The sequence below is a fragment of the Lampetra fluviatilis genome, unplaced genomic scaffold, assembly GCF_964198595.1.
Source record: "Lampetra fluviatilis unplaced genomic scaffold, kcLamFluv1.1 SCAFFOLD_1464, whole genome shotgun sequence".
NCBI classification, from domain to species: Eukaryota; Metazoa; Chordata; class Hyperoartia; order Petromyzontiformes; family Petromyzontidae; genus Lampetra; species Lampetra fluviatilis.
This window is the reverse complement of record NW_027621080.1, coordinates 1,542-13,829: the sequence shown is the minus strand read 5'-3', so window position 1 is coordinate 13,829 and position 12,288 is coordinate 1,542. Positions and strand designations below refer to the sequence as shown.

At 58.9% G+C, this 12,288-nt stretch overlaps 1 protein-coding gene across 1 annotated transcript; it reads left to right on the top strand.

Annotated features, from left to right (window-relative positions):
- Positions 1–322: 322 nt before the first annotated feature.
- Positions 323–11,592, top strand: LOC144954746 (abnormal spindle-like microcephaly-associated protein homolog; the record flags this gene model as incomplete). Its single annotated transcript, XM_078885174.1, has 6 exons — positions 323–501; positions 1,927–2,075; positions 3,026–3,111; positions 7,980–8,183; positions 11,040–11,187; positions 11,450–11,592. Coding segments are annotated over 6 exons (909 nt in total), but the record flags the coding sequence as incomplete, so codon positions are not given.
- Between the last annotated feature and the right edge of the window lie 696 nt (positions 11,593–12,288).

Genomic DNA, 12,288 nt, shown 5'->3' with positions numbered 1-12,288 from the left:
GTCGTCGCCTCGCGTCTCTCTGTGTGTGTCTCTCTCTGTGTGTCTCTCTCTGTGTGTCTCTCTCTGTGTGTCTCTCTCTGTGTGTCTCTGTGTGTCTCACTGTGTCTCTCTCTGTGTCTCTGTGTGTAGAGCACCAGGGACCTGGTTCTCGCTATCAGCCGAGACCACGTGTCCGCCTCGGTGGGCAATCTGTGTCGTCGCCTCGCGTCTCTCTGTGTGTGTCTCTCTCTGTGTGTCTCTCTCTGTGTGTCTCTCTCTGTGTGTCTCTCTCTGTGTGTCTCTGTGTGTCTCACTGTGTCTCTCTCTGTGTCTCTGTGTGTAGAGCACCAGGGACCTGGTTCTCGCTATCAGCCGAGACCACGTGTCCGCCTCGGTGGGCAATCTGTGTCGTCGCCTCGCGTCTCTCGGCTTCTCGCTGGGTCACCATCAGGCAGCGCTCAGCGAGTTCAACTTCACTGTACGCGACCTGGGGGCCGACCTCCGCTGCGGGGTCAGGATCACGTGGGTGGCGCACTGTACACACTGTACCACACTGCACTGTACAAACTTCACACGCTGAACGTCACAGCGCACACATCCTGTACATGATACGAGTCTGTAATACACTCACCCACTCACACACTCACCCACTTACTCACTCACCCATCCACCCACTCACCCACCCACTCACTCACCCACCCACTTACTCACACACTCACCCACTCACACACTCACCCACTTACTCACCCACTCACTCACCCACTCACACACTCACCCACTTACTCACCCACTCACACACTCACCCACCCACTCACTCACCCACCCACTCACTCACTCACTCACTTACTCACTCACTCACCCACTCACCCATTTACTCACCCACTCACACACACACTCACCCACCCACACACTCACACACTCACACACTCACTCACACCCACTCACCCACCCCCCCATCCACTCACTCACACACTCACTCAATCATTCACTCACTCACTCACACACACACTCACACACCCACTCACCCACCCCCCCCATCCACTCACTCACACACTCACTCACTCATTCATTCACTCATTCACTTACTCACTCAGTCACACACTCACACACTCATTCACTCACTCACTCATTCATTCACTCATTCACTCACTCACTCATTCACTTACTCACTCAGTCACACACTCACACACTCACTCACTCACACTCACTCACTCACACTCACTCACACACTCACACACTCACTCACACACTCACTCATTCACTTACTTATTCATTCACTCATTCACTAACCCCCCCCACTCACCCACTTACCCCCCCCATCCACTCACCCACTCACTCACCCACCCACCCACCCACCCACCCACCCACCCACCCACTCACTCACTCACCCAGTCACTCACTCACCCACTCACCCACTCACCCACTCACTCACTCACTCACCCAGTCACTCACCCACCCACCCACTCACCCACCCACTCACTCACTCACCCACTCACTCACTCACTCACTCACCCACTCACCCACTCACTCACTCACTCACCCACCCACTCACCCACTCACTCACTCACACACTCACTCACCCACCCACTCACCCACTCACTCACTCACTCACTCACTCACTCACTCACTCACTCACTCACTCACCCACCCACTCACTCACTCACCCACCCACTCACTCACTCACTCACTCACTCACTCACTCACTCACCCACCCACTCGCTCACTCACCCAGTCACTCACTCACTCACTCACACACTCACTCACTCACCCACCCACTCACCCACTCACTCATTCACTTACTCATTCATTCACTCATTCACTAACCCACTCACTCACCCACTTACCCCCCCATCCACTCACACACCCACTCACACACTCACTCACACACTCACTCACCCAGTCACTCACCCACTCACCCACTCACTCACCCCCCCGTGTCACCCCCAGGAGGGTGGTGGAGTTGTTGACTGGACAGCAGGAGTCACTCTGCTCCCAGCTGCGGGTTCCTGCCGTCTCGCGACTCAACAAGATTCACAATGTGGGCCTGGCGCTCACAGCACTGAGACAGCGCGGGGTGAGACTCACCGACTCGTACGGTGAGTGGTGGGTGGGTGGTGGGTGGGTGGGTGGGTGTGTGGTGGGTGGGTGGGTGGTGGGTGGGTGGGTGGGTGAGAGGGTGGGTGGGTGGGTGGGTGTGTGGTGGGTGGGTGAGTGGTGGGTGAGTGGGTGGGTGGGTGAGTGGGTGGGTGGGTGAGTGGGTGGGTGGGTGAGTGGGTGAGTGGGTCGGTGGGTGAGTGGGTCGGTGGGTGAGTGGGTCGGTGAGTGAGAGGGTGGGTGGGTGAGTGAGTGGGTGAGTGCGTGGGTGGGTGGGTGGGTGGGTGGGTGAGTGGGTGGGTGAGTGGGTGAGTGGGTGGGTGGGTGGGTGGGTGGGTGAGTGGGTGGGTGGGTGTGTGGGTGAGTGGGTGTGTGGGTGGGTGGGTGTGTGGGTGGGTGGGTGAGTGGGTGTGTGGGTGTGTGGGTGTGTGGGTGTGTGGGTGTGTGGGTGTGTGGGTGTGTGGGTGGGTGGGTGGGTGAGAGGGTGGGTGGGTGGGTGGGTCGGTGGGTGAGTGGGTGGGTGGGTGTGTGGGTGGGTGGGTGGGTGTAACAGTTCCGGTGGCCCTCACAGACGCTGCTGCTGCTACTCGCTAACAGCCACTTGCCCCTACAGCCTGCCAGAGGCTACCTGGGGGATCTTTGTCTTAAAAAAAACTCTCTACAAACTAACAGCCACTTGCCCCTACAGCCTGCCAGAGGCTACCTGGGGGATCTTTGTCTTAAAAAAAACTCTCTACAAACTAACAGCCACTTGCCCCTACAGCCTGCCAGAGGCTACCTGGGGGATCTTTGTCTTAAAAAAAAACTCTCTACAAACTAACAGCCACTTGCCCCTACAGCCTGCCAGAGGCTACCTGGGGGATCTTTGTCTTAAAAAAAAACTCTGTACAAACTAACAGCCACTTGCCCCTGCAATGCGTCAAGGCTACCCGGGGGATCTTTGTCTGTGCAGGGAGGCAGATCGAGTCTCAGGACGTGGTTGGTGGGCATCGGGAGAAGACGCTCGCCCTGCTCTGGCAGCTCGTTCTGCAGTTGCAGGTGGCGGCAGAGACACGGAGAGACACGGAGAGACACGGAGAGACACGCGGAGACACACAGAGACACACACAGAGACACACAGAGACACACACATACACACGGAGACACACACACGGAGAGACACGAAGACGCTCGCCCTGCTCTGGCAGCTCGTTCTGCAGTTGCAGGTGGCTGGAGACTCAGGGAGAGACACAGAGACACACAGAGACAGGGAGAGACACACGGAGAGAGACACGGAGACTCAGGGAGAGACACGCGGAGAGACACACGGAGAGACACGGAGACTCAGGGAGAGACAGGGAGACACAGGGAGACACAGGGAGAGACAGGGAGACACAGGGAGAGACAGGGAGACACAGGGAGACACAGGGAGACACAGGGAGACACAGGGAGACACAGGGAGACACAGGGAGACACAGGGAGACACAGGGAGACACAGGGAGACACAGGGAGAGACAGGGAGAGACAGGGAGAGACAGGGAGAGACAGGGAGACTCAGGGAGAGACACGGAGACTCAGGGAGAGACACACGGAGACACAGAGAGACACAGAGAGACACAGGGAGAGACACAGAGAGACACAGAGAGACACAGGGAGAGACAGGGAGAGACTCAGAGACACACAGAGAGACTCACACGGTGACACACACGGACTCTCAGTCACGCACTCACTCGGTCACTCACCCACTCACACACCTACACACTCACACACCTACACACCTACACACTCACACACCTACACACTCACTCACCTACACACTCACACACCTACACACTCACACACCTACACACTCACACACCTACACACTCACCTACACACTCACACATCTACACACCCACACACCTACACACCCACACACCTACACACCCACACACCTACACACCCACACACCTACACACTCACACACCTACACACTCACACATCTACACACCCACACACCTACACACCCACACACCTACACACCCACACACCTACACACTCACTCACCTACACACTCACTCACCTACACACTCACACACCTACACACTCACACACCTACACACTCACACACCTACACACTCACCTACACACTCACCTACACACTCACACACCTACACACTCACACACCTACACACCTACACACTCACACACCTACACACTCACTCACCTACACACTCACACATCTACACACTCACACATCTACACACCTACACACTCACTCACTCACCTACACACTCACACACCTACACACTCACACACCTACACACTCACACACCTACACACTCACACATCTACACACTCACACACCTACACACTCACACACCTACACACTCACACATCTACACACCTACCCACTCACACACCTACACACTCACACACCTACACACTCAGTCACCTACACACTCACACACCTACACACTCACACACCTACACACTCACTCACTCACCTACCCACTCACACACCTACACACTCACACACCTACACACTCACACACCTACACACTCACACACCTACACACTCACACACCTACACACTCACACACCTACACACTCACACACTCACACACCTACACACTCACACACCTACACACTCACACACCTACACACTCACACACCTACACACTCACACACCTACACACTCACACACCTACACACTCACTCACCTACACACTCACACACCTACACACTCACACACCTACACACCTACACACTCACTCACCTACACACTCACACACCTACACACTCACACATCTACACACCCACACACCTACACACCCACACACCTACACACCCACACACCTACACACCCACACACCTACACACTCACACACCTACACACTCACACATCTACACACCCACACACCTACACACCCACACACCTACACACCCACACACCTACACACTCACACACCTACACACTCACACACCTACACACTCACACACCTACACACTCACTCACCTACACACTCACACACCTACACACTCACACACTCACACATCTACACACTCACACATCTACACACTCACACACCTACACACTCACACACCTACACACTCACACACCTACACACTCACACACCTACACACTCACACACCTACACACTCACACACCTACACACTCACACACTCACACATCTACACACCTACACACTCACACACCTACACACTCACACACCTACACACTCACACACTCACACATCTACACACCTACACACTCACACACCTACACACTCACACACCTACACACTCACACACCTACACACTCACACACCTACACACTCACACACCTACACACTCACACACCTACACACTCACACACCTACACACTCACACACCTACACACTCACACACCTACACACTCACACACCTACACACTCACACACCTACACACTCACACACCTACACACTCACACACCTACACACTCACACACCTACACACTCACACACCTACACACTCAGTCACACACCCACTCACTCACCCACCCACCCACTCAGTCACTCACACACCCACCCACTCACTCACCCACTCACTCACCCACTCACCCACCCACTCACCCACCCACTCACCCACCCACTCACCCACCCACTCACCCACCCACTCACCCACCCACTCACATACACACTCACATACACACTCACACACGTACACACTCAGTCACACACCTACACACTCACTCACCTACCCACTCACTCACCTACACACCCACTCACTCACCTACTCACTCACACACCTACCCACCCACTCACCCACTCACCTACCCACTCACCTACACACATCTACTCACACACTTACACACCTACCCAATCACTCACACACCTACACACTCAGTCACACACACACTCACACACCCACCCACTCGCCTACACACCCACTCACTCACCCACCCACCCACTCACCTACCCACACACTCACCCACCCACTCGCCCATCCACTCACCCACCCACCCACTCACCTACACACCCACCCACTCACCCACCCACTCACCTACCCACACACTCACCCACCCACCCACTCGCCCACCCACCCACCCACTCACCCACCCACTCACCTGCCCACACACTCACCCACCCACTCACCTACACACCCACCCATTCACCCACCCACTCACCCACCCACCCACTCACCCACCCACCCACTCACCCACCCACTCACCCACCCACCCACTCACCCACCCACCCACTCACCCACCCACTCACCCACCCACTCACCCACTCACCCACCCACTCACCCACCCACTCACCTACACACTCACCCACCCACTCACCTACACACTCACCCACCCACTCACCCACCCACCCACCCACCCACTCACCCACCCACTCACCCACCCACTCACCCACCCACTCACCCACCCACTCACCCACCCACTCACCCACCCACTCACCCACCCACTCACCTACACACTCACCCACCCACCCACACACCCACTCACCCACTCACCCACCCACCCACTCACCCCCTCACTCACCCACTCAACCACCCACTCACCCACCCACTCACCCACCCACTCACCCACCCACTCACCCACCCACTCACCCACCCACTCACCCACTCACCCACCCACTCACCCACTTACCCACCCACTTACTCACCCACTCACCCACCCACGCACTCACTCACTCACCCACTCACCTACCTACTCACTCACCCACCCACCCACTCACCTACCCACTCACTCACCCACTCACCCACCCACTCACCTACCTACTCACTCACCCACTCACCCACCCACCCACTCACCCACCCACTCACCCACCCACTCACTCACCTACCCACTCACTCACCCACTCACCCACCCACCCACTCACTCACCTACCTACTCACTCACCCACTCACCCACCCACCCACTCACTCACCTACCTACTCACCTACCCACTCACCCACTCACTCACCTACCTACTCACCTACCTACTCACCTACCCACTCACTCACCCACTCACCCACCCACCCACTCACCTACCTACTCACCCATCCACTCACCCACCCACTCACTCACCTACCTACTCACCTACCCACTCACTCACCCACTCACCCACCCACCCACCCACTCACCTACCTACTCACTCACCCACTCACCCACTCACCCACCCACCCACTCACCCACTCACCCACCCACCCACTCACTCACCCACCCACCCACCCACTCACTCACCTACCTACTCACCTACCCACTCACTCACCCACTCACTCACCTACCCACTCACCTACCTACTCACTCACCCACTCACCCACCCACCCACTCACTCACCTACCTACTCACCTACCCACTCACTCACCCACTCACTCACCTACCCACTCACCTACCTACTCACTCACCCACTCACCCACCCACTCACTCACCTACCTACTCACCTACCTACTCACTCACCCACCCACCCACTCACCCACTCACTCACCCACCCACCCACCCACTCACTCACCCACCCACCCACCCACCCACTCACTCACCTACCTACTCACCTACCCACTCACTCACCCACTCACTCACCTACCCACTCACCTACCTACTCACTCACCCACTCACCCACCCACCCACTCACTCACCTACCTACTCACCTACCCACTCACTCACCCACTCACTCACCTACCCACTCACCTACCTACTCACCCACTCACCCACCCACTCACTCACCTACCTACTCACCTACCTACTCACTCACCCACCCACTCACTCACCCACCCACCCACCCACTCACCCACCCACCCACCCACCCACCCACTCACTCACCCACCCACCCACCCACTCACTCACCTACCTACTCACCTACCCACTCACTCACCCACTCACTCACCTACCTACTTACTCACCCACTCACCCACCCACCCACTCACTCACCTACCTACTCACCTACCTACTCACTCACCCACTCACCCTCTCCCCTCCTAGGTGAGGGTTCTACTGGACAAGGACCGTCTCAAGAAGGAGATTGAACGGCTGCAGCTGCACCCATCGGCATCATCATCAGCAGCAGCATCATCATCATCAGCAGCATCATCATCAGCAGCAGCAGCAGCAGACAGAGAGGAGGTGGAGGAGGTGTCACTGCTACTGCAGTGGTGCAGAGCAGTGTGTGCGAGATACGGAGTGAAGGTGAGTGGGTGAGTGGGTGAGTGGGTGAGTGGGTGGGTGGGTGAGTGGGTGGGTGAGTGGGTGAGTGGGTGGGTGGGTGGGTGAGTGGGTGGGTGGGTGAGTGGGTGGGTGAGTGGGTGAGTGGGTGGGTGGGTGAGTGGGTGGGTGGGTGAGTGGGTGGGTGGGTGAGTGGGTGGGTGGGTGGGTGGGTGGGTGGGTGAGTGGGTGGGTGGGTGAGTGGGTGGGTGGGTGGGTGGGTGGGTGGGTGAGTGGGTGGGTGGGTGAGTGGGTGGGTGGGTGGGTGAGTGGGTGGGTGAGTGGGTGAGTGGGTGAGTGGGTGGGTGGGTGAGTGGGTGGGTGAGTGGGTGGGTGGGTGAGTGGGTGGGTGAGTGGGTGGGTGGGTGAGTGGGTGGGTGAGTGGGTGGGTGGGTGGGTGAGTGACAGGGTGAGTGAGTGGGTGGGTGGGTGGGTGGGTGAGTGACAGGGTGAGTGACAGGGTGAGTGAGTGGGTGGGTGGTTGGGTGGGTGAGTGAGTGAGTGGGTGGGTGGGTGGGCGGGTGGGTGAGTGACAGGGTGAGTGGGTGGGTGGGTGGGTGGGTGAGTGACGGGGTGAGTGAGTGAGTGGGTGGGTGGGTGGGTGGGTGAGTGACAGGGTGAGTGAGTGAGTGGGTGGGTGGGTGGGTGGGTGGGTGAGTGGGTGGGTGGGTGAGTGGGTGGGTGGGTGAGTGGGTGGGTGGGTGAGTGGGTGGGTGGGTGAGTGACAGGGTGAGTGAGTGAGTGGGTGGGTGGGTGGGTGGGTGAGTGGGTGGGTGAGTGACAGGGTGAGTGGGTGGGTGAGTGACAGGGTGGGTGGGTGGGTGGGTGGGTGAGTGGGTGGGTGGGTGAGTGGGTGGGTGGGTGAGTGGGTGGGTGGGTGAGTGACAGGGTGGGTGAGTGAGTGGGTGGGTGGGTGGGTGGGTGGGTGGGTGGGTGGGTGAGTGGGTGGGTGGGTGAGTGACAGGGTGAGTGAGTGAGTGAGTGGGTGGGTGGGTGAGTGGGTGGGTGGGTGGGTGGGTGGGTGAGTGGGTGGGTGGGTGAGTGGGTGGGTGGGTGAGTGACAGGGTGAGTGAGTGAGTGGGTGGGTGGGTGGGTGGGTGAGTGGGTGGGTGGGTGAGTGACAGGGTGAGTGAGTGGGTGGGTGGGTGAGTGGGTGAGTGGGTGAGTGGGTGGGTGAGTGAGTGAGTGAGTGGGTGGGTGGGTGAGTGAGTGGGTGGGTGGGTGGGTGGGTGGGTGGGTGAGTGAAGGTGAGTGGGTGGGTGGGTGAGTGGGTGGGTGGGTGAGTGGGTGGGTGGGTGAGTGGGTGGGTGGGTGAGTGGGTGGGTGGGTGAGTGGGTGGGTGGGTGAGTGGGTGGGTGAGTGAGTGACAGGGTGAGTGAGTGAGTGGGTGGGTGAGTGAGTGAGTGAGTGGGTGGGTGGGTGGGTGGGTGGGTGAGTGAGTGGGTGGGTGAGTGAGTGGGTGGGTGGGTGAGTGAGTGGGTGGGTGGGTGAGTGAGTGGGTGGGTGAGTGAGTGGGTGGGTGAGTGAGTGGGTGGGTGGGTGGGTGGGTGAGTGGGTGGGTGGGTGAGTGACAGGGTGAGTGGGTGGGTGGGTGGGTGAGTGGGTGGGTGGGTGGGTGAGTGGGTGGGTGGGTGGGTGGGTGGGTGAGTGACGGTGAGTGGGTGGGTGGGTGGGTGGGTGAGTGGGTGGGTGAGTGAGTGAAGGTGGGTGGGTGGGTGGGTGGGTGGGTGAGTGGGTGGGTGAGTGAGTGACAGGGTGGGTGAGTGAGTGGGTGGGTGGGTGAGTGGGTGGGTGGGTGAGTGGGTGGGTGGGTGAGTGGGTGGGTGGGTGAGTGGGTGGGTGGGTGAGTGGGTGAGTGGGTGGGTGAGTGGGTGGGTGGGTGAGTGGGTGGGTGGGTGAGTGACAGGGTGAGTGGGTGAGTGGGTGGGTGGGTGAGTGGGTGGGTGGGTGAGTGGGTGAGTGGGTGGGTGGGTGAGTGAGTGGGTGAGTGAGTGGGTGAGTGGGTGGGTGTGTGGGTGGGTGGGTGGGTGGGTGAGTGGGTGGGTGGGTGGGTGGGTGGGTGAGTGACAGGGTGAGTGAGTGGGTGGGTGGGTGGGTGGGTGGGTGGGTGAGTGAGTGGGTGGGTGGGTGGGTGGGTGAGTGGGTGAGTGGGTGAGTGGGTGAGTGGGTGGGTGGGTGGGTGGGTGAGTGAGTGAGTGGGTGGGTGGGTGAGTGGGTGAGTGGGTGGGTGGGTGAGTTGGTGGGTGAGTGGGTGGGTGGGTGAGTGGGTGGGTGGGTGAGTGAGTGGGTGGGTGGGTGGGTGGGTGGGTGGGTGAGTGAGTGGGTGGGTGGGTGGGTGAGTGACAGGGTGAGTGAGTGGGTGAGTGGGTGGGTGGGTGGGTGGGTGGGTGGGTGAGTGGGTGGGTGAGTGAGTGGGTGGGTGAGTGAGTGGGTGGGTGGGTGGGTGGGTGAGTGACAGGGTGAGTGAGTGAGTGAGTGGGTGGGTGAGTGACAGGGTGAGTGAGTGAGTGGGTGGGTGAGTGAGTGGGTGGGTAGGTGGGTGGGTGGGTGGGTGAGTGACAGGGTGAGTGAGTGAGTGGGTGGGTGAGTGAGTGGGTGGGTAGGTGGGTGGGTGGGTGGGTGAGTGACAGGGTGAGTGGGTGAGTGGGTGTGTGGGTGGGTGAGTGGGTGTGTGTGTGTACGTGTGTGTGTGTACTGTGTGTGTGAATGAACATGTGTGTATCTGTGTGTGTGTGTGTGTATGTATCTGTCTGTGTGTGTGTGTGTGTGAATGAACATGTGTATGTGTGTGTGTGTGTATCTGTGTGTGTGTGTGTGTGTATCTGTGTGTGTGCATCACAGGTTGACAACCTTTCCGTGTCTCTCTCTGATGGCCGGGCACTCTGCTGGCTGATGCACCACTACCACCCCGAGCTCGTGCCTGCCTCCTCCATCCACTCCCTCACCACCCTCACCACCCTCACCACGCTCCCTACAGCCTGGGACGATGGTGAGTGGATTATACACTCACTCACTCACTTACATGCTCATACACTCACTCACACACTCACTCATACACTCACTCACCCACTCATTCACTCACACACTCACTCACTTACACACTCACTCACTCACTTACACACTCACTCACTCACTTACACACTCACTCACTCACTCACTTACACACTCACTCACTCACTTACACACCCACCCACTCACCCACCCACTCACCCACCCACTCACCCCCCTCTTCCATTCCCCCCCCTAAATAGAGCTACAGCAGCTGCATCATCAGCAGCTGCAGCGCAGCGCGTTGCTGAACGTGCGCCTGGCGGCACGAGCAGCCTCACAGCTGGGAGGCATCCCGAGTTTGCTGCACCCAGAAGACGTGGCCAACACCATCCCGGACAAGAAGGTGGCGCTCGCTCACTCACTCACTCACTCGCTCACTCGCTCACTCACCCACCCGCTCACCCTGAAGAAGTGGCCAACACCATCCCGGACAAGAAGGTGGCGCTCGCTCACTCACTCACTCACTCACCCGCTCACTCACTCACCCACTCACCCGCTCACCCTGAAGACGTGGCCAACACCATCCCGGACAAGAAGGTGGCGCTCGCTCACTCACTCACTCACTCACCCGCTCACTCACTCACCCACTCACCCGCTCACCCTGAAGACGTGGCCAACACCATCCCGGACAAGAAGGTGGCGCTCGCTCACTCACTCACTCACTCACTCACCCGCTCACTCACTCACCCACTCACCCGCTCACCCTGAAGACGTGGCCAACACCATCCCGGACAAGAAGGTGGCGCTCGCTCACTCACTCACTCACTCACCCGCTCACTCACTCACCCACTCACCCGCTCACCCTGAAGACGTGGCCAACACCATCCCGGACAAGAAGGTGGCGCTCGCTCACTCACTCACTCACTCACTCACTCACTCACTCGCTCACTCACCCACTCACCCCCTCAATCACTTACCCACCCACCCACTCACCCACTCGCTCACTCACTCGCTCGCTCACTCACCCACTCACTCGCTCACTCACTCAATCACTTACCCACCCACCCACTCACTCACCCACTCACTCACCCACTCGCTC